This window comes from Leptosomus discolor, chromosome 5, assembly GCF_034619465.1.
Source record: "Leptosomus discolor isolate bLepDis1 chromosome 5, bLepDis1.hap2, whole genome shotgun sequence".
Taxonomy (NCBI): Eukaryota; Metazoa; Chordata; class Aves; order Leptosomiformes; family Leptosomidae; genus Leptosomus; species Leptosomus discolor.
Window position 1 is genome coordinate 70,437,994 of NC_141395.1, and position 26,118 is coordinate 70,464,111.

The 26,118-nt window shown below is 57.4% G+C and overlaps 4 protein-coding genes and 3 pseudogenes across 4 annotated transcripts; all 7 read left to right on the forward strand.

Annotated features, from left to right (window-relative positions):
• Positions 1 to 456: 456 nt before the first annotated feature.
• Positions 457 to 765, forward strand: LOC147415606 (feather beta keratin-like). Its single transcript, XM_086466058.1, has one exon. The coding sequence runs from the start codon at positions 457 to 459 to the stop codon at positions 763 to 765; it is 309 nt and encodes a 102-aa protein (XP_086322184.1).
• A 3,316-nt stretch (positions 766 to 4,081) lies between these two features.
• On the forward strand, positions 4,082 to 4,402 carry LOC147415607 (feather keratin pseudogene; annotated as a pseudogene).
• Positions 4,403 to 8,643: 4,241 nt separating this feature from the next.
• On the forward strand, positions 8,644 to 8,952 carry LOC147415608 (feather beta keratin-like). The gene has a single exon (XM_086466082.1). The coding sequence runs from the start codon at positions 8,644 to 8,646 to the stop codon at positions 8,950 to 8,952; it is 309 nt and encodes a 102-aa protein (XP_086322208.1).
• Positions 8,953 to 12,268: 3,316 nt separating this feature from the next.
• LOC147415609 (feather keratin pseudogene) lies at positions 12,269 to 12,589 on the forward strand (annotated as a pseudogene).
• A 4,241-nt stretch (positions 12,590 to 16,830) lies between these two features.
• Positions 16,831 to 17,139, forward strand: LOC147415610 (feather beta keratin-like). Its single transcript, XM_086465929.1, has one exon. The coding sequence runs from the start codon at positions 16,831 to 16,833 to the stop codon at positions 17,137 to 17,139; it is 309 nt and encodes a 102-aa protein (XP_086322055.1).
• A 3,315-nt stretch (positions 17,140 to 20,454) lies between these two features.
• Positions 20,455 to 20,775, forward strand: LOC147415611 (feather keratin pseudogene; annotated as a pseudogene).
• Positions 20,776 to 24,444: 3,669 nt separating this feature from the next.
• Positions 24,445 to 24,753, forward strand: LOC147415612 (feather beta keratin-like). Its single transcript, XM_086465942.1, has one exon. It carries the CDS (start codon positions 24,445 to 24,447, stop codon positions 24,751 to 24,753), a length of 309 nt encoding a protein of 102 aa, XP_086322068.1.
• Positions 24,754 to 26,118: the final 1,365 nt, after the last annotated feature.

Here is a 26,118-nt window from a genome sequence, read left to right on the forward strand (position 1 = left end):
CAAGGGGACACGTCCTCGAGAGCAGGACATGAAGAGGGAGCGTTGCGGCCAGGGAAACACACCCCACCTCATTGCTGGCAGGGCTGGGGCAGGCAAGAGCTGCCTGCTGCCAAATGCCGTCCTGCCCCAAGGCCGTCCCGCCCCTCGCGCGCCACCATAAAAGCCGGCCCAGCGCCTCTCTCCCTCACACACCTCTCCTCCTCACGCCTTCTCCTCCCCGCTCCCCAAGGTCAGCCGCAACCCCCTGACCCTCCTCCTCCTGCCCCACCTGGCCCCTCTCTCCCACCGTGCTCGGCCCCAGCCTCACCAGCCCTCACGCCTCCCCACCGCCGCGCACGCTCCCCACAGCCCCACACCACGCCTCCCCGCTCCACCGCCCTCCTCCAACCCCTTGCCCCCCCACGCCCCTCCGCTCTCTCAACACCCTCTCTTCCAGGGACCCTCCACACCACCCCCATGGCCTGCAACAGCCTCTGCAACCCCTGCGGACCCACCCCGCTGGCTAACAGCTGCAACGAGCCCTGTGTCAGGCAGTGCGAGGACTCCCGCGTCGTCATCCAGCCCTCCACCGTGGTGGTCACCCTGCCAGGACCCATCCTCAGCTCCTTCCCCCAGAGCACCGCCGTCGGATCCTCCTCATCGGCTGCCGTGGGCAACGAACTCAGCGCCCAGGGAGTGCCCATCTCCTCCGGCGGCTTCGGCCTCGGCTACGGCTTCGGAGGCCTGGGCTGCTACGGCGGCAGGAGAGGCTGCTACCCCTGCTAAGGGCCCTCGCCACCACCCCTGACACCAACCTCCCACACCCGGCAAGCCACGGTATGGATTGAGGACACCCCTCCAGGCCCTTGCAGGCCAATGGGCTTCCCATCCACGGCTCCTTCTCTCCAGGCACAAAGCAAGCAGGGAAGGGGCCAGCCCGGCCTGCCTGCAAACACGGCCCATGGATCTCTTCTTCCGCTTCCCTCTTTGCATTGTGCCTTCTGCTATATCCATTTCTCTACGCTGCAAACACCTTCTCATAAGCCAGACACCACTGTGGATTTTTACTGTGATGCTCCCACTGCGGGCCAGGAATATCTTGGTGCTCTGGTGAGACCTACAGCAATCAAAGGACTTTGGCTGACGGCCATCCTACCGTCACATCAGACTGGCTCCTTTTCACTTGCTGCTCCTGTTTTTTCACTTTTCTTTTCTCAATAAATTCCTCCTGCATCCCAGCCTGTGATGCCTCCACTCCATTTCTTCTCCCAAGGTTCCACACAAAGTTCGGGCTCGACAGCCCATTGGATGGGTGGAAAAGGAGCACGGGACCTCTCTTAGAAAACTGGCTACCACCACCAAGAACATCACCACAGACTGACACTTGGGCTCTTCAAGAACGTGACACAAGCCCATCACCTGCTTTAGTTAAAGTCTCGGACATCACAACGCTCCCCTGCACACACCTCTAATGAGATCTCCCCATGCCAGCACACGCTTCACTATCTCTCTTCCCCACCATGACCCTCCAGTCCTCCCAGCAAACAGAATCACAGAAACATTGAATTTGTCAGGAAAGCTGGAGAGCATTGGCTTCAACCCCACTGCTCAGACAGGGCCAGCTCCAGCAGAGCTTATCCCAGACCATGGCCAGTCGGGGTTTCAGTATCTCCCAGGACCGAGACTCCGCCACCTCTTCCACACTTTGACCACCCTCACACGCAAAAAGCCTTGCCTTTTTTCTCCAGGGAATTCCATCTGCGGTCCATTGTGCCCACAGCCTCTTCTCTTAGTAGTGCACACTGCTTCGAAGAGCTGGGCTTACTCCAATTCATTCCCTCCCGGCTGCGATTTTGGCATATTTATGGCCTCCTCCCTGCACTTCCTTATCTCCTGGCTAAACGCTCCCAGCTCTCTCAGTTTCCTCTCCTAGGAAGAAGGCTCCAGTCCCTGCAGCATCTCCCCTGGTGGCCTGCACTGCTCTTGCTCCAACAAGCCCCCGTCCTTCTCACACTGAGGAGCCCAGAACCGCACACAGCACTTCACACGGGACCTCACCAGTGCTGAGCAGAGAGGAAGGGTCACCGCCCTCAACCTGCTGGCAACGCTTCTCCAAATGCTGCCCTCGAGACTGGTGGGCCCTTTAGCCAAAAGGTTCATTGCCACCTCATGGGCCATTTGATCTCCACCAGAAGAACAATGTCCTTCCCTGCTTAGCTCCTTTCGAGGCAGTTGGCCCCAAGCCACTGCTTCTGCCTGGGAAGACTCCCCTCCCCAGAAACAGGACTTTGCATCTCCCCTCGCTCACCTCCATGACTGACATCCCTCTCTGTGCAGTGCAAGGAAATCAGGTACCTCCCGCAGCATTTCTGCTTCAAACCATCTTTCCCCATGGACAAATGTACAGCCCATTACACAACCCCCTTTTTCTAAGGAGAGGGCACCTGTGAGTACACTGGCACCCCCAGCACAGCACAGCGTGCTTCTTGCCTGCCAGGACCTCCAGCACCCCTCCACACACAAGCCCCGTTTGGAGAACTGGGCAATCATCAACGGCACAAAATTTAACAAGAGCAAATGCCACGTTCTGCACCCAGGACCGAGGTGGACACTACACACCAGCAGAAATGGGGAGAGGAGGTGCTGGAGAGCGGCCCTGCAGAAAGGGCTGTGGGGCTGCTGGCTGACAGCAGGCTCAGTGTGAGTCAGCAGTGTCCTGGCAGCCAAGAGGCCAAAGCCCACCCCGGGGTGCATCAACCATCACCAGCCGGTCAAAAGAGCTGATTATCCCGCTGTAGTGAGCCTTGGTGATGCCTCTCCTTGAGTATCGTGGGCAGATCTGGGCCCTACCATCCCAAAAGGATGTGAAGGTCTTCAGTGCATCCCGAGGAGAGCAACAAAGCTGGTGGAAGGGCTGGAAGGCATGGCCTGTGAGGAGCGGCTAAGGAATTTGCGTTGGTCTAGTTTGGAGAGAAGGAGGCTGAGGAGGAACCTGATGGCTCTCTGTAGCTCCATGAGGAGGGGACGAGGAGAGGAAGGTGCTGAGCTCTTCTCCCTGGGATCCAGGGAAAGGAGTTGTGGGAATGGTTCAAAGCTGCATAAGGGAGATTCAGACTCAAAAGCAGAAAACAGTTCTTTACCGAGAGGGTGGTCAAACACAGGAACAGGCTTCCTGGGGAGGTGGTCAATGCCCCAAGCCCGTCAGCGTTTAAACGGCATTTGGAAAAACAATGCCCTTAATAACATGCTTTAACTTTTGGTCAGTCCCGAAGTGGTCAGGCAGCTGGACTAGATGATCACTGTAGGTCCTTTCCCACTGGACACTTCAAGTCCAGTCTAGTCCAGCCCAGTCTATTGTGCTCCATCAACCCCTTGGCATGCAAACATCCCCTCGAGGTTCTCGGGAGCAGTGCCCAGCGCAGCAGGCACGCCTCCCATTTCCTCTCCACTACGTCCAATCCCTCTCTGGCGCAACAAAGACTTGAGAAATGGCTGCGCACCACAGCATACGAGTGCCACGGGATGACCTCACTGATGACACAACACCTCTCCCATGATTTGGCTGAGTCTCCAAATGCCCTGAGACACAACTTCCATGCAATTCGTCCCAAACACCTCCTCTCACTTCAAAGCTGCCGCCAGGGCCAAGGGGACACGTCCTCGAGAGCAGGACATGAAGAGGGAGCGTTGCGGCCAGGGAAACACACCCCACCTCATTGCTGGCAGGGCTGGGGCAGGCAAGAGCTGCCTGCTGCCAAATGCCGTCCTGCCCCAAGGCCGTCCCGCCCCTCGTGCACCACCATAAAAGCCGGCCCAGCGCCTCTCTCCCTCACACACCTCTCCTCCTCACGCCTTCTCCTCCTCGCTCCCCAAGGTCAGCCGCAACCCCCTGACCCTCCTCCTCCTGCCCCACCTGGCCCCTCTCTCCCACCGCGCTCGGCCCCAGCCTCACCAGCCCTCATGCCTCCCCACCGCCGCGCACGCTCCCCACAGCCCCACACCACCCCTCCCCGCTCCACCGCCCTCCTCCAACCCCTTGCGCCACCAACGCCCCTCCGCTCTCTCAACACCCTCTCTTCCAGGGACCCACCACACCAACCCCATGGCCTGCAACAGCCTCTGCAGCCCCTGCGGACCCACCCCGCTGGCTAACAGCTGCAACGAGCCCTGTGTCAGGCAGTGCGAGGACTCCCGCGTCGTCATCCAGCCCTCCACCGTGGTGGTCACCCTGCCGGGACCCATCCTCACCTCCTTCCCCCAGAGCACCGCCGTCGGATCCTCCTCATCGGCTGCCGTGGGCAACGAACTCAGCGCCCAGGGAGTGCCCATCTCCTCCGGTGGCTTCGGCCTCGGCTACGGCTTCGGCTATGGCTTCGGAGGCCTGGGCTGCTACGGCGGCAGGAGAGGCTGCTACCCCTGCTAAGGGCCCTCGCCACCACCCCTGACACAAACTTCCCACACCCAGGAAGCCACGGCATGGATTCAGGAGACACCTTCAGGCCCTTACAGGCCAATGGGCTTCCCATCCACTGGTTCTCCTCTCCAAGCACAAAGCAAGCAGGGAAAGGGCCAGCCTGGCCTGCCTGGAAACATGGCCCGTGGACCTCCTGCTCTTCTCCCATTTCCCTCTTTGCATTGTGCCTTCTGCTATGTCCACTACTCTACGCTGCAAACGCCTTCTCACAAGCCAGACACAACAGTGGACTTCCACTTTTCTGCTCCCACTGTGGGCCGGAAAGATCTCGGTGCTCTAGCGAGACCTACAGCAAGGAAAGGGCTTCGGCTAATGGTTGACCTACTGCCACCTCAGGCTGGCTCCCTTCCACTTGCCGCTCCTGTCTTTTCATTGCTTTTTTCCACAATAAAGTATTCCTGCATCCCATCCTCACATGCCTCCTCTGCCTTTCTTCTCCCAAGGGTCTGCCATCCTCACCCAGCACAAAGCCAGGGCTCAACAGGCCATTGGGGTGGGTGGAAACAGGACGCAAAACTCTCTACGAGGTATGTCCCCAGCAACAACAACCACTCAGAGCAGCACAAGGGGCCTTCTAGAAAGTGACACATGGTCACGTTCACTTGCCCAAACAAAGGGTTGGACATGCTTATGCGCTACTACCCAGGCCTGTGACACACGCTCTCCATGGCACCACGACTTGACCAACTCTCTTCCCCTGCACAATTCTCTGGTCATAACAGCAATCAAAATGCAGGAAGTAGAACTACGAAGGAAACTCTAGAGATCATCTTGTTCATCCTTATCTACTGAAGCAGGGTCACGTCCAGAAGGCTATCCATGACCACGTCCACTCAGGATTTCAGTATCTCCAAGGGTGGAGATTCCAACACCTCCCTGCACAACTGGTTCCACTGATTGACCACCCTCTCACTGAAAAAGCCTTGCCTTCTGTCCAAGGCAATGGCACGTCTTGTCAGCTTTCTCCATTCACCCTTGTCCTGGCCGTGGGCAACCAGGAGAAGAGTCTGACTCCCCGGTCCTCATGCCCTCCTATCAGCAGTTCAGACACATTGATTACATCTCCCCTGCGCAGACTCGCCTCCTTGCTGGAAAGAACTCTCAGCTCTCTCAGATTCTCCTCGTGGAAAGGATGCCCCGTCCCTTCAGAGATTTGGTGGCCCTGCACTCAACTCACTCCACCAACTTCAGTTCCTTCTTCCATAGTGGAACCCTCAACTGCACACACAACTCCACACAGGGCCCCACCAGTGCTGAAGACAGAGCAAGATCACGTCCCCACGAACTGCTGGCAATGCTCTTCCCAACGCCGACCTGGAGACTCTTGGCCTCTTTTCCCTCAAGGCTGCATTGCTGCCTCGTTGTACGCTGCTTCTCCATCAGCACCACAAAGTCATGCTCAGCAAAGGTGCTTTCCAGCCTCTTGGCCACCACCGTGTCCTGATGCCCAGCGCTATTCCTGCCCAGATGCAGGACTTGGCATTTCCTCCTCTTCAACTTCAGGAGATTCCTCTCTGCCCCAATCTCCAGCATCTCCAGCTCCCTGTGAGTGTTGCCACAACCATCACATGCCTCAGCCACTCCACCATAGATTGCAGCATCTGCCAGCTTCCTCTGAAGGGGGCACTTGTCCCACTGCCCACATCATTGAGCAGGTTCTTCAGCATGGTTGGCCCCATGGGTCTGACTCCTGCGCTACTCCGTTTCACACTTGCCTCCAACTGCACCACAAGCCTCTCTGCTCAGCTGTTATACCTACTTTGATGTCCACCTCACTGGCCACTTACGCAATCCAGAATTTCTCATCTGGTTGTTGAGCATGGAAGGGCAGAAAGCGGCAAAGGCTTTATAGAAAACTCCAAGGAAACACCAGTCATGGCTGTCTCCTCATCCACAAAGCTACTCACTTCAAGCCAAAAGACATGGAGGTTAGTCAAACATGATTTTCCCTCCATAAATGGATACTGATCACTCCCCATCACCTTCTTGTTTTCCGGGGCTTGGCAGTGCTTTCCTGGACTATTTCCTCCATTACCTTTCCTCAAAATGATGTCAGGCAAGGCAGCCTTTGCTTTCCCAGAACTTCGTTGCTGATCTTCTTCAAGTAGCAGGTCTATGAGCTCCCTTCCAGGCCTCCGGAGCTGCTCCCACGCATCAGGACTTGCAGAAGGTCACGGAGAGCAGCCACCCAAGGACGTCGGCCAGCTCCCTCTGCATTCGTGGCTATGACCTCTCAGGCATCAATGACTTGGCTACATCCAGACGCAGAGCAATCCTTCCCACCTCCCTTCATCTTCCTCAGCAACAACCACTGCTCGCCTGACAAGCAGCCTGCTAAACACTCCCCTTGGCTCCACTGGGGCAGGCCTTGCCCTTCACCAACCCTTATACACGCATCCACCACCACCACCAGGGCCTCGGCTCTGCAGACACGTCCTGCATCCTCGCCTCCAGTTCCCCTCGCCAATCTCCAAATCCTCTTTCTGACCGTCAAACCCTGTGCAGAGAAGGGGCCTCACCCCTCAGCACTCACCCCAAGTAAGGACCCCAAAGGCCCTGGCTCCCCTCCTGATGCTCCTACTCGCCCTCTGCCTGTCGATACAGTCACAAATTCTCCACAAACTCACCTGCCCTTGCACCGTATCCCATGTACATTCACAGAGCCACTAAGGGTTGAAAATACCTTTAACTTTATCGAGTCCAACCGTTAACCTAACACTGCCAAGTCCACCACTAAACCATGCCTCTAAGCATCACGCCTACACGTCCTTTAAACACCTCCCAGGATGGTGACTCCACAACCTCCCTCGGCAGCCTGTTCCACTACTTGATAACACTGGTGCTGATGGAATTGTCCCCAGTATCAATCTAGGCTTCCTCGGCACAACGTGAGGCCATTTCCTCCCCTCCTATCACTCCTCACTAGGAATAAGAGATTGACACCCAGTTCACTACAACCTCCTCTCGGGACTGACACCCACTTCACTACAACCTCCTCTCGGGAGATCGAAGGCAGTGATAAGGTCTCCCCTTGGATGTCCCCTTCTGTAAATTAAACATCCCCAGTTTCCTCAGCTGCTCCTCAGAAATCTTTTCTCTAGATCTTCACCAGCTTTCTTCTACTTGGTTAGAAGCATCATACCACAGCCCCGGCTGCAAACATGCCTGACTCAGCTAAGAGGAGTTATACAGATGGGCCAACACAAGCCATTGGGGGCCACGGATGGCTTCCCCACATCACAGGGATTGAGAGCTCTGACCCAGGGCAGACAGGACAACGTCCTGCTCTCACAAACAGCCCTCCTCTGGCTGCATCAACTGCCAGACCACAGAGGGCTCCAGGGGGCACAAGCCCAACCTGGCAGCCTCCATTCTCCAAGCTACGACCTCACAAGCATGAGGGGCACCAAGACACCCTACGGGAAAGGCCAGGCCTAAAGACAGGCTGAGTGATTGGCATCAAGGCAGGGAGGGACAAAACACGATGGAAGGGGCAGCCCCTCACACCCAGCACACCTGCAGAGCGCAGACCAGCCAGCCAAGAATGTGAGGAAATGAGGTCCCGTCTTCACAACGCACCCTCGAACCACACCACAGGAATGCCATGGGATGATCTCACGGATGACACAAAACCACTGGGACGCTTAGGCCAAGTGTTCTGCCCGCCCTGACATGCGCCACCAGCACCAAGCCTTTGGCCTCTAAGACTCTCACTTCAAAGCTGCCGCCAGGGCCAAGGGGACACGTCCTCGAGAGCAGGACATGAAGAGGGAGCGTTGCGGCCAGGGAAACACACCCCACCTCATTGCTGGCAGGGCTGGGGCAGGCAAGAGCTGCCTGCTGCCAAATGCCGTCCTGCCCCAAGGCCGTCCCGCCCCTCGCGCACCACCATAAAAGCCGGCCCAGCGCCTCTCTCCCTCACACACCTCTCCTCCTCACGCCTTCTCCTCCTCGCTCCCCAAGGTCAGCCGCAACCCCCTGACCCTCCTCCTCCTGCCCCACCTGGCCCCTCTCTCCCACCGTGCTCGGCCCCAGCCTCACCAGCCCTCACGCCTCCCCACCGCCGCGCACGCTCCCCACAGCCCCACACCACGCCTCCCCGCTCCACCGCCCTCCTCCAACCCCTTGCCCCCCCACGCCCCTCCGCTCTCTCAACACCCTCTCTTCCAGGGACCCTCCACACCACCCCCATGGCCTGCAACAGCCTCTGCAACCCCTGCGGACCCACCCCGCTGGCTAACAGCTGCAACGAGCCCTGTGTCAGGCAGTGCGAGGACTCCCGCGTCGTCATCCAGCCCTCCACCGTGGTGGTCACCCTGCCAGGACCCATCCTCAGCTCCTTCCCCCAGAGCACCGCCGTCGGATCCTCCTCATCGGCTGCCGTGGGCAACGAACTCAGCGCCCAGGGAGTGCCCATCTCCTCCGGCGGCTTCGGCCTCGGCTACGGCTTCGGAGGCCTGGGCTGCTACGGCGGCAGGAGAGGCTGCTACCCCTGCTAAGGGCCCTCGCCACCACCCCTGACACCAACCTCCCACACCCGGCAAGCCACGGCATGGATTGAGGACACCCCTCCAGGCCCTTGCAGGCCAATGGGCTTCCCATCCACGGCTCCTTCTCTCCAGGCACAAAGCAAGCAGGGAAGGGGCCAGCCCGGCCTACCTGCAAACACGGCCCATGGATCTCTTCCTCCGCTTCCCTCTTTGCATTGTGCCTTCTGCTATATCCATTTCTCTACGCTGCAAACACCTTCTCATAAGCCAGACACCACTGTGGATTTTTACTGTGATGCTCCCACTGCGGGCCAGGAATATCTTGGTGCTCTGGTGAGACCTACAGCAATCAAAGGACTTTGGCTGACGGCCATCCTACCGTCACATCAGACTGGCTCCTTTTCACTTGCTGCTCCTGTTTTTTCACTTTTCTTTTCTCAATAAATTCCTCCTGCATCCCAGCCTGTGATGCCTCCACTCCATTTCTTCTCCCAAGGTTCCACACAAAGTTCGGGCTCGACAGCCCATTGGATGGGTGGAAAAGGAGCACGGGACCTCTCTTAGAAAACTGGCTACCACCACCAAGAACATCACCACAGACTGACACTTGGGCTCTTCAAGAACGTGACACAAGCCCATCACCTGCTTTAGTTAAAGTCTCGGACATCACAACGCTCCCCTGCACACACCTCTAATGAGATCTCCCCATGCCAGCACACGCTTCACTATCTCTCTTCCCCACCATGACCCTCCAGTCCTCCCAGCAAACAGAATCACAGAAACATTGAATTTGTCAGGAAAGCTGGAGAGCATTGGCTTCAACCCCACTGCTCAGACAGGGCCAGCTCCAGCAGAGCTTATCCCAGACCATGGCCAGTCGGGGTTTCAGTATCTCCCAGGACCGAGACTCCGCCACCTCTTCCACACTTTGACCACCCTCACACGCAAAAAGCCTTGCCTTTTTTCTCCAGGGAATTCCATCTGCGGTCCATTGTGCCCACAGCCTCTTCTCTTAGTAGTGCGCACTGCTTCGAAGAGCTGGGCTTACTCCAATTCATTCCCTCCCGGCTGCGATTGAGGCACATTTATGGCCTCCTCCCTGCACTTCCTTATCTCCTGGCTAAACGCTCCCAGCTCTCTCAGTTTCCTCTCCTAGGAAGAAGGCTCCAGTCCCTGCAGCATCTCCCCTGGTGGCCTGCACTGCTCTTGCTCCAACAAGCCCCCGTCCTTCTCACACTGAGGAGCCCAGAACCGCACACAGCACTTCACACGGGACCTCACCAGTGCTGAGCAGAGAGGAAGGGTCACCGCCCTCAACCTGCTGGCAACGCTTCTCCAAATGCTGCCCTCGAGACTGGTGGGCCCTTTAGCCAAAAGGTTCATTGCCACCTCATGGGCCATTTGATCTCCACCAGAAGAACAATGTCCTTCCCTGCTTAGCTCCTTTCGAGGCAGTTGGCCCCAAGCCACTGCTTCTGCCTGGGAAGACTCCCCTCCCCAGAAACAGGACTTTGCATCTCCCCTCGCTCACCTCCATGACTGACATCCCTCTCTGTGCAGTGCAAGGAAATCAGGTACCTCCCGCAGCATTTCTGCTTCAAACCATCTTTCCCCATGGACAAATGTACAGCCCGTTACACAACCCCCTTTTTCTAAGGAGAGGGCACCTGTGAGTACACTGGCACCCCCAGCACAGCACAGCGTGCTTCTTGCCTGCCAGGACCTCCAGCACCCCTCCACACACAAGCCCCGTTTGGAGCACTGGGCAATCATCAACGGCACAAAATTTAACAAGAGCAAATGCCACGTTCTGCACCCAGGACCGAGGTGGACACTACACACCAGCAGAAATGGGGAGAGGAGGTGCTGGAGAGCGGCCCTGCAGAAAGGGCTGTGGGGCTGCTGGCTGACAGCAGGCTCAGTGTGAGTCAGCAGTGTCCTGGCAGCCAAGAGGCCAAAGCCCACCCCGGGGTGCATCAACCATCACCAGCCGGTCAAAAGAGCTGATTATCCCGCTGTAGTGAGCCTTGGTGACGCCTCTCCTTGAGTATCGTGGGCAGATCTGGGCCCTACCATCCCAAAAGGATGTGAAGGTCTTCAGTGCATCCCGAGGAGAGCAACAAAGCTGGTGGAAGGGCTGGAAGGCATGGCCTGTGAGGAGCGGCTAAGGAATTTGCGTTGGTCTAGTTTGGAGAGAAGGAGGCTGAGGAGGAACCTGATGGCTCTCTGTAGCTCCATGAGGAGGGGACGAGGAGAGGAAGGTGCTGAGCTCTTCTCCCTGGGATCCAGGGAAAGGAGTTGTGGGAATGGTTCAAAGCTGCATAAGGGAGATTCAGACTCAAAAGTAGAAAACAGTTCTTTACCGAGAGGGTGGTCAAACACAGGAACAGGCTTCCTGGAGAGGTGGTCAATGCCCCAAGCCCGTCAGCGTTTAAACGGCATTTGGAAAAACAATGCCCTTAATAACATGCTTTAACTTTTGGTCAGTCCCGAAGTGGTCAGGCAGCTGGACTAGATGATCACTGTAGGTCCTTTCCCACTGGACACTTCAAGTCCAGTCTAGTCCAGCCCAGTCTATTGTGCTCCATCAACCCCTTGGCATGCAAACATCCCCTCGAGGTTCTCGGGAGCAGTGCCCAGCGCAGCAGGCACGCCTCCCATTTCCCCTCCACTACGTCCAATCCCTCTCTGGCGCAACAAAGACTTGAGAAATGGCTGCGCACCACAGCATACGAGTGCCACGGGATGACCTCACTGATGACACAACACCTCTCCCATGCTTTGGCTGAGTCTCCAAATGCCCTGAGACACAACTTCCATGCAATTCGTCCCAAACACCTCCTCTCACTTCAAAGCTGCCGCCAGGGCCAAGGGGACACGTCCTCGAGAGCAGGACATGAAGAGGGAGCGTTGCGGCCAGGGAAACACACCCCACCTCATTGCTGGCAGGGCTGGGGCAGGCAAGAGCTGCCTGCTGCCAAATGCCGTCCTGCCCCAAGGCCGTCCCGCCCCTCGCGCACCACCATAAAAGCCGGCCCAGCGCCTCTCTCCCTCACACACCTCTCCTCCTCACGCCTTCTCCTCCTCGCTCCCCAAGGTCAGCCGCAACCCCCTGACCCTCCTCCTCCTGCCCCACCTGGCCCCTCTCTCCCACCGCGCTCGGCCCCAGCCTCACCAGCCCTCATGCCTCCCCACCGCCGCGCACGCTCCCCACAGCCCCACACCACCCCTCCCCGCTCCACCGCCCTCCTCCAACCCCTTGCGCCACCAACGCCCCTCCGCTCTCTCAACACCCTCTCTTCCAGGGACCCACCACACCAACCCCATGGCCTGCAACAGCCTCTGCAGCCCCTGCGGACCCACCCCGCTGGCTAACAGCTGCAACGAGCCCTGTGTCAGGCAGTGCGAGGACTCCCGCGTCGTCATCCAGCCCTCCACCGTGGTGGTCACCCTGCCGGGACCCATCCTCACCTCCTTCCCCCAGAGCACCGCCGTCGGATCCTCCTCATCGGCTGCCGTGGGCAACGAACTCAGCGCCCAGGGAGTGCCCATCTCCTCCGGCGGCTTCGGCCTCGGCTACGGCTTCGGCTATGGCTTCGGAGGCCTGGGCTGCTACGGCGGCAGGAGAGGCTGCTACCCCTGCTAAGGGCCCTCGCCACCACCCCTGACACAAACTTCCCACACCCAGGAAGCCACGGCATGGATTCAGGAGACACCTTCAGGCCCTTACAGGCCAATGGGCTTCCCATCCACTGGTTCTCCTCTCCAAGCACAAAGCAAGCAGGGAAAGGGCCAGCCTGGCCTGCCTGGAAACATGGCCCGTGGACCTCCTGCTCTTCTCCCATTTCCCTCTTTGCATTGTGCCTTCTGCTATGTCCACTACTCTACGCTGCAAACGCCTTCTCACAAGCCAGACACAACAGTGGACTTCCACTTTTCTGCTCCCACTGTGGGCCGGAAAGATCTCGGTGCTCTGGCGAGACCTACAGCAAGGAAAGGGCTTCGGCTAATGGTTGACCTACTGCCACCTCAGGCTGGCTCCCTTCCACTTGCCGCTCCTGTCTTTTCATTGCTTTTTTCCACAATAAAGTATTCCTGCATCCCATCCTCACATGCCTCCTCTGCCTTTCTTCTCCCAAGGGTCTGCCATCCTCACCCAGCACAAAGCCAGGGCTCAACAGGCCATTGGGGTGGGTGGAAACAGGACGCAAAACTCTCTACGAGGTATGTCCCCAGCAACAACAACCACTCAGAGCAGCACAAGGGGCCTTCTAGAAAGTGACACACGGTCACGTTCACTTGCCCAAACAAAGGGTTGGACATGCTTATGCGCTACTACCCAGGCCTGTGACACACGCTCTCCATGGCACCACGACTTGACCAACTCTCTTCCCCTGCACAATTCTCTGGTCATAACAGCAATCAAAATGCAGGAAGTAGAACTACGAAGGAAACTCTAGAGATCATCTTGTTCATCCTTATCTACTGAAGCAGGGTCACGTCCAGAAGGCTATCCATGACCACGTCCACTCAGGATTTCAGTATCTCCAAGGGTGGAGATTCCAACACCTCCCTGCACAACTGGTTCCACTGATTGACCACCCTCTCACTGAAAAAGCCTTGCCTTCTGTCCAAGGCAATGGCACGTCTTGTCAGCTTTCTCCATTCACCCTTGTCCTGGCCGTGGGCAACCAGGAGAAGAGTCTGACTCCCCGGTCCTCATGCCCTCCTATCAGCAGTTCAGACACATTGATTACATCTCCCCTGCGCAGACTCGCCTCCTTGCTGGAAAGAACTCTCAGCTCTCTCAGATTCTCCTCGTGGAAAGGATGCCCCGTCCCTTCAGAGATTTGGTGGCCCTGCACTCAACTCACTCCACCAACTTCAGTTCCTTCTTCCATAGTGGAACCCTCAACTGCACACACAACTCCACACAGGGCCCCACCAGTGCTGAAGACAGAGCAAGATCACGTCCCCACGAACTGCTGGCAATGCTCTTCCCAACGCCGACCTGGAGACTCTTGGCCTCTTTTCCCTCAAGGCTGCATTGCTGCCTCGTTGTACGCTGCTTCTCCATCAGCACCACAAAGTCATGCTCAGCAAAGGTGCTTTCCAGCCTCTTGGCCACCACCGTGTCCTGATGCCCAGCGCTATTCCTGCCCAGATGCAGGACTTGGCATTTCCTCCTCTTCAACTTCAGGAGATTCCTCTCTGCCCCAATCTCCAGCATCTCCAGCTCCCTGTGAGTGTTGCCACAACCATCACATGCCTCAGCCACTCCACCATAGATTGCAGCATCTGCCAGCTTCCTCTGAAGGGGGCACTTGTCCCACTGCCCACATCATTGAGCAGGTTCTTCAGCATGGTTGGCCCCATGGGTCTGACTCCTGCGCTACTCCGTTTCACACTTGCCTCCAACTGCACCACAAGCCTCTCTGCTCAGCTGTTATACCTACTTTGATGTCCACCTCACTGGCCACTTACGCAATCCAGAATTTCTCATCTGGTTGTTGAGCATGGAAGGGCAGAAAGCGGCAAAGGCTTTATAGAAAACTCCAAGGAAACACCAGTCATGGCTGTCTCCTCATCCACAAAGCTACTCACTTCAAGCCAAAAGACATGGAGGTTAGTCAAACATGATTTTCCCTCCATAAATGGATACTGATCACTCCCCATCACCTTCTTGTTTTCCGGGGCTTGGCAGTGCTTTCCTGGACTATTTCCTCCATTACCTTTCCTCAAAATGATGTCAGGCAAGGCAGCCTTTGCTTTCCCAGAACTTCGTTGCTGATCTTCTTCAAGTAGCAGGTCTATGAGCTCCCTTCCAGGCCTCCGGAGCTGCTCCCACGCATCAGGACTTGCAGAAGGTCACGGAGAGCAGCCACCCAAGGACGTCGGCCAGCTCCCTCTGCATTCGTGGCTATGACCTCTCAGGCATCAATGACTTGGCTACATCCAGACGCAGAGCAATCCTTCCCACCTCCCTTCATCTTCCTCAGCAACAACCACTGCTCGCCTGACAAACAGCCTGCTAAACACTCCCCTTGGCTCCACTGGGGCAGGCCTTGCCCTTCACCAACCCTTATACACGCATCCACCACCACCACCAGGGCCTCGGCTCTGCAGACATGTCCTGCATCCTCGCCTCCAGTTCCCCTCGCCAATCTCCAAATCCTCTTTCTGACCGTCAAACCCTGTGCAGAGAAGGGGCCTCACCCCTCAGCACTCACCCCAAGTAAGGACCCCAAAGGCCCTGGCTCCCCTCCTGATGCTCCTACTCGCCCTCTGCCTGTCGATACAGTCACAAATTCTCCACAAACTCACCTGCCCTTGCACCGTATCCCATGTACATTCACAGAGCCACTAAGGGTTGAAAATACCTTTAACTTTATCGAGTCCAACCGTTAACCTAACACTGCCAAGTCCACCACTAAACCATGCCTCTAAGCATCACGCCTACACGTCCTTTAAACACCTCCCAGGATGGTGACTCCACAACCTCCCTCGGCAGCCTGTTCCACTACTTGATAACACTGGTGCTGATGGAATTGTCCCCAGTATCAATCTAGGCTTCCTCGGCACAACGTGAGGCCATTTCCTCCCCTCCTATCACTCCTCACTAGGAATAAGAGATTGACACCCAGTTCACTACAACCTCCTCTCGGGACTGACACCCACTTCACTACAACCTCCTCTCGGGAGATCGAAGGCAGTGATAAGGTCTCCCCTTGGATGTCCCCTTCTGTAAATTAAACATCCCCAGTTTCCTCAGCTGCTCCTCAGAAATCTTTTCTCTAGATCTTCACCAGCTTTCTTCTACTTGGTTAGAAGCATCATACCACAGCCCCGGCTGCAAACATGCCTGACTCAGCTAAGAGGAGTTATACAGATGGGCCAACACAAGCCATTGGGGGCCACGGATGGCTTCCCCACATCACAGGGATTGATAGCTCTGACCCAGGGCAGACAGGACAACGTCCTGCTCTCACAAACAGCCCTCCTCTGGCTGCATCAACTGCCAGACCACAGAGGGCTCCAGGGGGCACAAGCCCAACCTGGCAGCCTCCGTTCTCCAAGCTACGACCTCACAAGCATGAGGGGCACCAAGACACCCTACGGGAAAGGCCAGGCCTAAAGACAGGCTGAGTGATTGGCATCAAGGCAGGGAGGGACAAAACACTATGGAAGGGGCAGCCCCTCACACCCAGCACACCTGCAGAGCGCAGACCAGCCAGCCAAGAATGCGAGGAAATGAGGTCCCGTCTTCACAACGCACCCACAAACCACACCACACGAGTGCCATGGGATGATCTCACGGATGACACAAAACCACTGGGACGCTTAGGCCAAGTGTTCTGCCCGCCCTGACACGCGCCACCAGCACCAAGCCTTTGGCCTCTAAGACTCTCACTTCAAAGCTGCCGCCAGGGCCAAGGGGACACGTCCTCGAGAGCAGGACATGAAGAGGGAGCGTTGCGGCCAGGGAAACACACCCCACCTCATTGCTGGCAGGGCTGGGGCAGGCAAGAGCTGCCTGCTGCCAAATGCCGTCCTGCCCCAAGGCCGTCCCGCCCCTCGCGCACCACCATAAAAGCCGGCCCAGCGCCTCTCTCCCTCACACACCTCTCCTCCTCACGCCTTCTCCTCCCCGCTCCCCAAGGTCAGCAGCAACCCCCTGATACTCCTCCTCCTGCCCCACCTGGCCCCTCTCTCCCACCGTGCTCGGCCCCAGCCTCACCAGCCCTCACGCCTCCCCACCGCCGCGCACGCTCCCCACAGCCCCTCACCACCCCTCCCCGCTCCACCGCCCTCCTCCAACCCCTCGCGCCCCCACGCCCCTCCGCTCTCTCAACACCCTCTCTTCCAGGGACCCTCCACACCACCCCCATGGCCTGCAACAGCCTCTGCAGCCCCTGCGGACCCACCCCGCTGGCTAACAGCTGCAACGAGCCCTGTGTCAGGCAGTGCGAGGACTCCCGCGTCGTCATCCAGCCCTCCACCGTGGTGGTCACCCTGCCAGGACCCATCCTCAGCTCCTTCCCCCAGAGCACCGCCGTCGGATCCTCCTCATCGGCTGCCGTGGGCAACGAACTCAGCGCCCAGGGAGTGCCCATCTCCTCCGGCGGCTTCGGCCTCGGCTACGGCTTCGGAGGCCTGGGCTGCTACGGCGGCAGGAGAGGCTGCTACCCCTGCTAAGGGCCCTCGCCACCACCCCTGACACCAACCTCCCACACCCGGCAAGCCACGGCATGGATTGAGGACACCCCTCCAGGCCCTTGCAGGCCAATGGGCTTCCCATCCACGGCTCCTTCTCTCCAGGCACAAAGCAAGCAGGGAAGGGGCCAGCCCGGCCTGCCTGCAAACACGGCCCATGGATCTCTTCCTCTTATTCCGCTTCCCTCTTTGCATTGTGCCTTCTGCTATATCCATTTCTCTACGCTGCAAACACCTTCTCATAAGCCAGACACCACTGTGGATTTTTACTGTGATGCTCCCACTGCGGGCCAGGAATATCTTGGTGCTCTGGTGAGACCTACAGCAATCAAAGGACTTTGGCTGACGGCCATCCTACCGTCACGTCAGACTGGCTCCTTTTCACTTGCTGCTCCTGTTTTTTCACTTTTCTTTTCTCAATAAATTTCTCCTGCATCCCAGCCTGTGATGCCTCCACTCCATTTCTTCTCCCAAGGTTCCACACAAAGTTCGGGCTCGACAGCCCATTGGATGGGTGGAAAAGGAGCACGGGACCTCTCTTAGAAAACTGGCTACCACCACCAAGAACATCACCACAGACTGACACTTGGGCTCTTCAAGAACGTGACACAAGCCCATCACCTGCTTTAGTTAAAGTCTCGGACATCACAACGCTCCCCTGCACACACCTCTGATGAGATCTCCCCATGCCAGCACACTCTTCACTATCTCTCTTCCCCACCATGACCCTCCAGTCCTCCCAGCAAACAGAATCACAGAAACATTGAATTTGTCAGGAAAGCTGGAGAGCATTGGCTTCAACCCCACTGCTCAGACAGGGCCAGCTCCAGCAGAGCTTATCTCAGACCATGGCCAGTCGGGGTTTCAGTATCTCCCAGGACCGAGACTCCACCACCTCTTCCACACTTTGACCACCCTCACACGCAAAAAGCCTTGCCTTTTTTCCCCAGGGAATTCCATCTGCTTTCGCTTATGATCACAGCCCCTTGTCTTACTAGTGCACACTGATTCCAAGAGCCGGGCTCCCTCAATTTCATTCCCTCCCGGCTGCGATTTAGGCATATTTATGGCCTCCTCCCTGCACTTCCTTATCTCCTGGCTAAACGCTCCCAGCTCTCTCAGCTTCCTCTCCTAGGAAGGAGGCTCCAGTCCCTGCAGCATCTCCCCTGGTGGCCTGCACTGCTCTTGCTCCAACAAGCCCCTGACCTTCTCACACTGAGGAGCCCAGAACCGCACACAGCACTTCACATGGGACCTCACCAGTGCTGAGCAGAGAGGAAGGGTCACCGCCCTCAACCTGCTGGCAACGCTTCTCCAAATGCTGCCCTCGAGACTGGTGGGCCCTTTAGCCAAAAGGTTCATTGCCACCTCATGGGCCATTTGATCTCCACCAGGACCACAAGATCCTGCTCTGCTAAGCTGCTTTCTCTCCAGTTGGCCCCCAGCCTCTTCTTCTGCATGGGATTGACTCTTCCCCAGAAACAGGACTTTGCATCTCTCCTCGCTCACCTCCAAGACAGACATCCCTCTCTGTGTAGTGCAAGGAAATCAGGTACCTCCCGCAGCATTTCTGCTTCAAACCATCTTTCCCCATGGACGTATGTACAGCCAGTTACACAACCTCCTTTTTCTGGGGGCACCTGTGAATCCACTGGCACCCCCAGCACAGCCCAGCGTGCTTCTTGCCTGCCAGGCCCTCCAGCACCCCTCCACACACAAGCCCCGTTTGGAGCACTGGGCAATCATCAACGGCACAAAATTTAACAAGAGCAAATGCCACGTTCTGCACCCAGGACCGAGGTGGACACTACACACCAGCAGAAATGGGGAGAGGAGGTGCTGGAGAGCGGCCCTGCAGAAAGGGCTGTGGGGCTGCTGGCTGACAGCAGGCTCAGTGTGAGTCAGCAGTGTCCTGGCAGCCAAGAGGCCAAAGCCCACCCCGGGGTGCATCAACCATCACCAGCCGGTCAAAAGAGCTGATTATCCTGCTGTAGTGAGCCTTGGTGACGCCTCTCCTTGAGTATCGTGGGCAGATCTGGGCCCTACCATCCCAAAAGGATGTGAAGGTCTTCAGTGCATCCCGAGGAAGGCAACAGAGCTGGTGGAAGGGCTGGAAGGCATGGCCTGTGAGGAGCGGCTAAGGAATTTGCGTTGGTCTAGTTTGGAGAGAAGGAGGCTGAGGAGGAACCTGATGGCTCTCTGTAGCTCCATGAGGAGGGGACGAGGAGAGGAAGGTGCTGAGCTCTTCTCCCTGGGATCCAGGGAAAGGAGTTGTGGGAATGGTTCAAAGCTGCATAAGGGAGATTCAGACTCAAGAGTAGAAAACAGTTCTTTACCGAGAGGGTGGTCAAACACAGGAACAGGCTTCCTGGAGAGGTGGTCAATGCCCCAAGCCCGTCAGCGTTTAAACGGCATTTGGAAAAACAATGCCCTTAATAACATGCTTTAACTTTTGGTCAGTCCCGAAGTGGTCAGGCAGCTGGACTAGATGATCACTGTAGGTCCTTTTTCACTGGACACTTCTAGTCCAGTCTAGTCCAGCCCAGTCTATTGTGCTCCATCAACCCCTTGGCATGCAAACATCCCCTCGAGGTTCTCGGGAGCAGTGCCCAGCGCAGCAGGCACGCCTCCCATTTCCCCTCCACTACGTCCAATCCCTCTCTGGCGCAACAAAGACTTGAGAAATGGCTGCGCACCACAGCATACGAGTGCCACGGGATGACCTCACTGATGACACAACACCTCTCCCATGATTTGGCTGAGTCTCCAAATGCCCTGAGACACAACTTCCATGCAATTCGTCCCAAACACCTCCTCTCACTTCAAAGCTGCCGCCAGGGCCAAGGGGACACGTCCTCGAGAGCAGGACATGAAGAGGGAGCGTTGCGGCCAGGGAAACGCACCCCACCTCATTGCTGGCAGGGCTGGGGCAGGCAAGAGCTGCCTGCTGCCAAATGCCGTCCTGCCCCAAGGCCGTCCCGCCCCTCACGCACCACCATAAAAGCCGGCCCAGCGCCTCTCTCCCTCACACACCTCTCCTCCTCACGCCTTCTCCTCCTCGCTCCCCAAGGTCAGCCGCAACCCCCTGACCCTCCTCCTCCTGCCCCACCTGGCCCCTCTCTCCCACCGCGCTCGGCCCCAGCCTCACCAGCCCTCACGCCTCCCCACCGCCGCGCACGCTCCCCACAGCCCCACACCACCCCTCCCCGCTCCACCGCCCTCCTCCAACCCCTCGCGCCCCCACGCCCCTCCGCTCTCTCAACACCCTCTCTTCCAGGGACCCTCCAAACCACCCCCATGGCCTGCAACAGCCTCTGCAGCCCCTGCGGACCCACCCCGCTGGCTAACAGCTGCAATGAGCCCTGTGTCAGGCAGTGCGAGGACTCCCGTGTCGTCATCCAGCCTCCTGCCGTGCTGGTCACCCTGCCAGGACCCATCCTCACCTCCTCCCCGCAGAGCACCGCCGTCGGATCCTCCTCATCGGCTGCCGTGGGCAACGTCCTCAGCGCCCAGGGAGTGCCCATCTCCTCCGGCGGCTTCGGCCTCGGCTACGGCCTCGGCTATGGTTTCGGAGGCCTGGGCTGCTACGGCGGCAGGAGAGGCCGCTACCCCTGCTAAGGGCCCTCGCCACCACCCCTGACACCAACCTCCCACACCTGGGAAGCCACGGCATGGATTGAGGGCACGATTCCAGACCCTCCCGCTCTGTATGGCTGGAAAACACCAGCGCACTTGAAAAATCTCCCGCAAGCAAAGGACTTCAGCTGACGCTCACCTTACTTGAATTTCAGACCGGCTCCCTTCTTCATGCCGCTCCTAATTATCACTTTGTTTTTTCCTCAATAAAGTTCTCTTGCATCCCAGCCTCACGTGCCTCCTCTTCCTTTCTTCTCCCAAGGGTCTGCCAACCTCACCCAGCACAAAGCCAGGGCTCAACAGGCCATCGGGGTGGGTGGAAAATGGCCTCAAACCTCTCTTACAAGGTATGTCCCCAGCAACGACAACTCAGAGCAGCACAAGGGGCCTTCCAGAACATGACACACGCCCTTCGCTCGCACAAACCAATGCTTGGACATGCTAATGCACTTCTACACACGCCTAATATTCAAGCTCCCCATCAAACATGCTCTTGACCAACTCTCTTCCACAGCACAAATCTCTGGCCATCACAGCAAGAAAATACAAGAAGCAGAAACACTCAGTACTCAAGCAACATACGGAGATCATCTTGTTCATTCCAATCTGCTGATGTGTGGTCAGCTCCGGAAAGCTGTCTATGATCACGTCCATTCAGGATTTCAGTACCTCCAAGGATGGAGATTCCAACACAACTCTGCACAACCGGTTCCATTGTTTGAACACCCGCTCACAGAAAAAGCCTTGTCTTCTCTTCATGGCAATGGCACATCTTGTCAGCTGTCTCCATTCACCCTTGCCGTGGCCGTGGGCAACCAGGAGAAGAGTCTGACTCCGCAGTTCTCATGACCTTCCATGAGCGGTTTAGACACAGTGATGACATCTCCCCTGCGCAGACTCGCCTCCTTGTTGGAAAGAACTCCCAGCTCTCTCGGATTCTCCTCATGGAAAGGATGCCCCGTCCCTTCAGAGTTTTGGTGGCCCTGCACTCAACTTGCTCCACCAACTCTGGGTCCTTCTTCATTAGGGGAACCCTCAACTGAACACTTTACCCCAACAGGGCCTCACCAGTGCTGAAGGCACAGCAAGATCACTTCCCCTCCAACTGCTGGCAATGCTCTTCCCAACACCGCCCTGGAGACTCTTGGCCTCTTTTCCCTCAAGGCTGCATTGCTGCCTCGTAGCCCGCTGCTTCTCCATCAGCACCACAAAGTCATGCTCAGCAAAGGTGCTTCCTGGCGTCTTGGCCACCACCATGTCCTGCTGCCCAGTGCTATTCCTCCTCAGATGCAGGACTTGGCATTTCCTCCTCTTCAACTTCAGGAGATTCCTCTCTGCCCCCGTCTCCAGCCTCACCAGCTCCCTCTGAAGGGTGCCACAGCCATCCCGTGCCTCAGCCACTTTGACACATAATGCATCATCCGTCCACTTGCTGAGGGGGCACTTATCCTACTGCCCGTGTCATTGAGCAGGGTCTTCAACAAGGTTGGCCCCATGGATCTGGCACCTGGGCCTCACCACTTGACACTTGCCTCACACTGCACGTGAGGCCACTCACCACAAGTCTCTGGGCCCAGCCCTCCCACCACTTTGCAGCCCACCTCACTGGCCATTTACACAACCCATCATTTCTTGGCTGGTTGGCGAGACTGCAAGGGGAGAAAGCGGTTACGTCTTTATGGAAACTCCAGGGAAAGACCTGCCACAGCTCTCTCCTTGTCCACAAAGCCACACACTTCAAGGTAGAAGACACAGAGGTCGGTCCAGCATCATGACCACTTCATAAATCCATGCTGATCGCTTGCCATCACCATCTTGTTTTTCTGGGGCTTGGCAGGGCTTTCCAGAAACATTTCCTATATCATATTCCGTGAGAATTATGTCAAGGTTACGCAGCCTCCAATTTATAAGATCTTCCTTCAACACACAAGAGCTCTGAGCTCTCTTCCATCCACAAAATGCTCCCAGCCACCAGGAGTTTCACAAGATAATGGAGAGTAGCCACCCAAGGACATCAGCCAGCTCCCTCAGCATTCGTGACTACGAACTCTCAGGCCTCAGCGACTTGGCTACATCCAGACGCACAGCAATCCTTCCTACCTCCCTTCATCGTCCTCAGCAACAACCACTGCTCGCCTGACAAACAGCCTGCAAAACACTCCCCTCGGCTCCACTGGGGCAGGCCTTGCCCTTCACCAACCCTTCCGCACGCATCCACCACCACCACCAGGGCCTCCGCTCTGCACACAGGTGCTGCATGCTCACCTCCACTTCCCCTCGGCAATCTCCAAATCCTCTTTCTGGGGCATCCTGTTCCATTGCGTGATAACTCCTTTGGTGTTGAAATTGTCCCTAATATCCAATCTACACCTCCCGCGGTGCAAGTTGAGGCTGTTTCCACTCCTCATCACTTCTCACTAGGGATAAGAGACTGACACTCACATCGCTACAACCTCCTTTCACGTTGTGACAGAGAAAACTTCTCCCCTCAGCTGTTACCTTCAGCAAACTAAAGACCCCCAGTTCCCTCAGCCACTCCTCATAAGACGTGTTCTCCAGATCCTTCACCACGTCCTTGCTCTTCTTTGGACACATCATACCAGAGCTCAGGCTGCAAACATGCGTACCCTAGCTAAGCAGATTGATAAAGAGAGGACAACACAAGACTTTGGGGACCACGGATGGCCTCCCGACATCACAGGGCTTGAGAGCTCTGACCCAGGGCTGCCAAGACAACGTCCTGCTCTCACAAACAGCCCTCCTCTGGCTGGTTCAACTGTCAGCCCATGGAGGGCTCCAGGGGGCACAAGCCCATACTGGCAGCCTCCTTTCTCCAGGAGGATAGGACCTCACAAGAATGAGGGGCACCAAGACAGCCTACGGGAAAGGCCAGGTCTAAAGACAGGCTGAGTGATTGGCATCAAGGCAGGGAGGGACAAAACGCGACCGAAGCGGCAGCCCCTCACGCCCAGCACACCTGCAGAGCCCAGACCAGCCTGCCAGGACTGCGAGGAAATGGGGTCCCCTCTTCACAACGCACCCTCAAACCACACCACAGGAATGCCATGGGATGATCTCACGGATGACACAAAACCACTCGGACGCTTAGGCCACGTGTTCTGCCCGCCCTGACACGCGCCACCAGCACCAAGCCTTTGGCCTCTAAGACTCTCACTTCAAAGCTGCCGCCAGGGCCAAGGGGACACGTCCTCGAGAGCAGGACATGAAGAGGGAGCGTTGCGGCCAGGGAAACACACCCCACCTCATTGCTGGCAGGGCTGGGGCAGGCAAGAGCTGCCTGCTGCCAAATGCCGTCCTGCCCCAAGGCCGTCCCGCCCCTCGCGCACCACCATAAAAGCCGGCCCAGCGCCTCTCTCCCTCACACACTTCTCCTCCTCACGCCTTCTCCTCCTCGCTCCCCAAGGTCAGCCGCAACCCCCTGACCCTCCTCCTCCTGCCCCACCTGGCCCCTCTCTCCCACCGCGCTCGGCCCCAGCCTCACCAGCCCTCACGCCTCCCCACCGCCGCGCACGCTCCCCACAGCCCCACACCACCCCTCCCCGCTCCACCGCCCTCCTCCAACCCCTTGCCCCCCCACGCCCCTCCGCTCTCTCAACACCCTCTCTTCCAGGGACCCTCCACACCACCCCCATGGCCTGCAACAGCCTCTGCAGCCCCTGCGGACCCACCCCGCTGGCTAACAGCTGCAACGAGCCCTGTGTCAGGCAGTGCGAGGACTCCCGCGTCGTCATCCAGCCCTCCACCGTGGTGGTCACCCTGCCAGGACCCATCCTCAGCTCCTTCCCCCAGAGCACCGCCGTCGGATCCTCCTCATCGGCTGCCGTGGGCAACGAACTCAGCGCCCAGGGAGTGCCCATCTCCTCCGGCGGCTTCGGCCTCGGCTACGGCTTCGGAGGCCTGGGCTGCTACGGTGGCAGGAGAGGCTGCTACCCCTGCTAAGGGCCCTCGCCACCACCCCTGACACCAACCTCCCACACCCAGCAAGCCACGGCATGGATTGAGGACACCCCTCCAGGCCCTTGCAGGCCAATGGGCTTCCCATCCACGGCTCCTTCTCTCCAGGCACAAAGCAAGCAGGGAAGGGGCCAGCCCGGCCTGCCTGCAAACACGGCCCATGGATCTCTTCTTCCGCTTCCCTCTTTGCATTGTGCCTTCTGCTATATCCATTTCTCTACGCTGCAAACACCTTCTCATAAGCCAGACACCACTGTGGATTTCTACTGTGATGCTCCCACTGCGGGCCAGGAATATCTTGGTGCTCTGGTGAGACCTACAGCAATCAAAGGACTTTGGCTGATGGCCATCCTACCGTCACGTCAGACTGGCTCCTTTTCACTTGCTGCTCCTGTTTTTTCACTTTTCTTTTCTCAATAAATTTCTCCTGCATCCAAGCCTGTGATGCCTCCACTCCATTTCTTCTCCCAAGGTTCCACACAAAGTTCGGGCTCGACAGCCCATTGGATGGGTGGAAAAGGAGCACGGGACCTCTCTTAGAAAACTGGCTACCACCACCAAGAACATCACCACAGACTGACACTTGGGCTCTTCAAGAACGTGACACAAGCCCATCACCTGCTTTAGTTAAAGTCTCGGACATCACAACGCTCCCCTGCACACACCTCTGATGAGATCTCCCCATGCCAGCACACGCTTCACTATCTCTCTTCCCCACCATGACCCTCCAGTCCTCCCAGCAAACAGAATCACCGAAACATTGAATTTGTCAGGAAAGCTGGAGAGCATTGGCTTCAACCCCACTGCTCAGACAGGGCCAGCTCCAGCAGAGCTTATCTCAGACCATGGCCAGTCGGGGTTTCAGTATCTCCCAGGACCGAGACTCCACCACCTCTTCCACACTTTGACCACCCTCACACGCAAAAAGCCTTGCCTTTTTTCCCCAGGGAATTCCATCTGCTTTCGCTTATGATCACAGCCTCTTCTCTTACTAGTGCGCACTGCTTCGAAGAGCTGGGCTTACTCCAATTCATTCCCTCCCGGCTGCGATTGAGGCACATTTATGGCCTCCTCCCTGCACTTCCTTATCTCCTGGCTAAACGCTCCCAGCTCTCTCAGTTTCCTCTCCTAGGAAAAAGGCTCCAGTCCCTGCAGCATCTCCCCTGGTGGCCTGCACTGCTCTTGCTCCAACAAGCCCCTGACCTTCTCACACTGAGGAGCCCAGAACCGCACACAGCACTTCACACGGGACCTCATCAGTGCTGAGCAGAGAGGAAGGGTCACCGCCCTCAACCTGCTGGCAACGCTCCTCCAAATGCTGCCCTCGAGACTGGTGGGCCCTTTAGCCAA

Bases quoted from the DNA above. Each gene is read 5' to 3' on its own strand.
- LOC147415606 (XM_086466058.1), top strand. From the start codon at position 457: ATGGCCTGCAACAGCCTCTGCAACCCCTGCGGACCCACCCCGCTGGCT.
- LOC147415608 (XM_086466082.1), top strand. From the start codon at position 8,644: ATGGCCTGCAACAGCCTCTGCAACCCCTGCGGACCCACCCCGCTGGCT.
- LOC147415610 (XM_086465929.1), top strand. From the start codon at position 16,831: ATGGCCTGCAACAGCCTCTGCAGCCCCTGCGGACCCACCCCGCTGGCT.
- LOC147415612 (XM_086465942.1), top strand. From the start codon at position 24,445: ATGGCCTGCAACAGCCTCTGCAGCCCCTGCGGACCCACCCCGCTGGCT.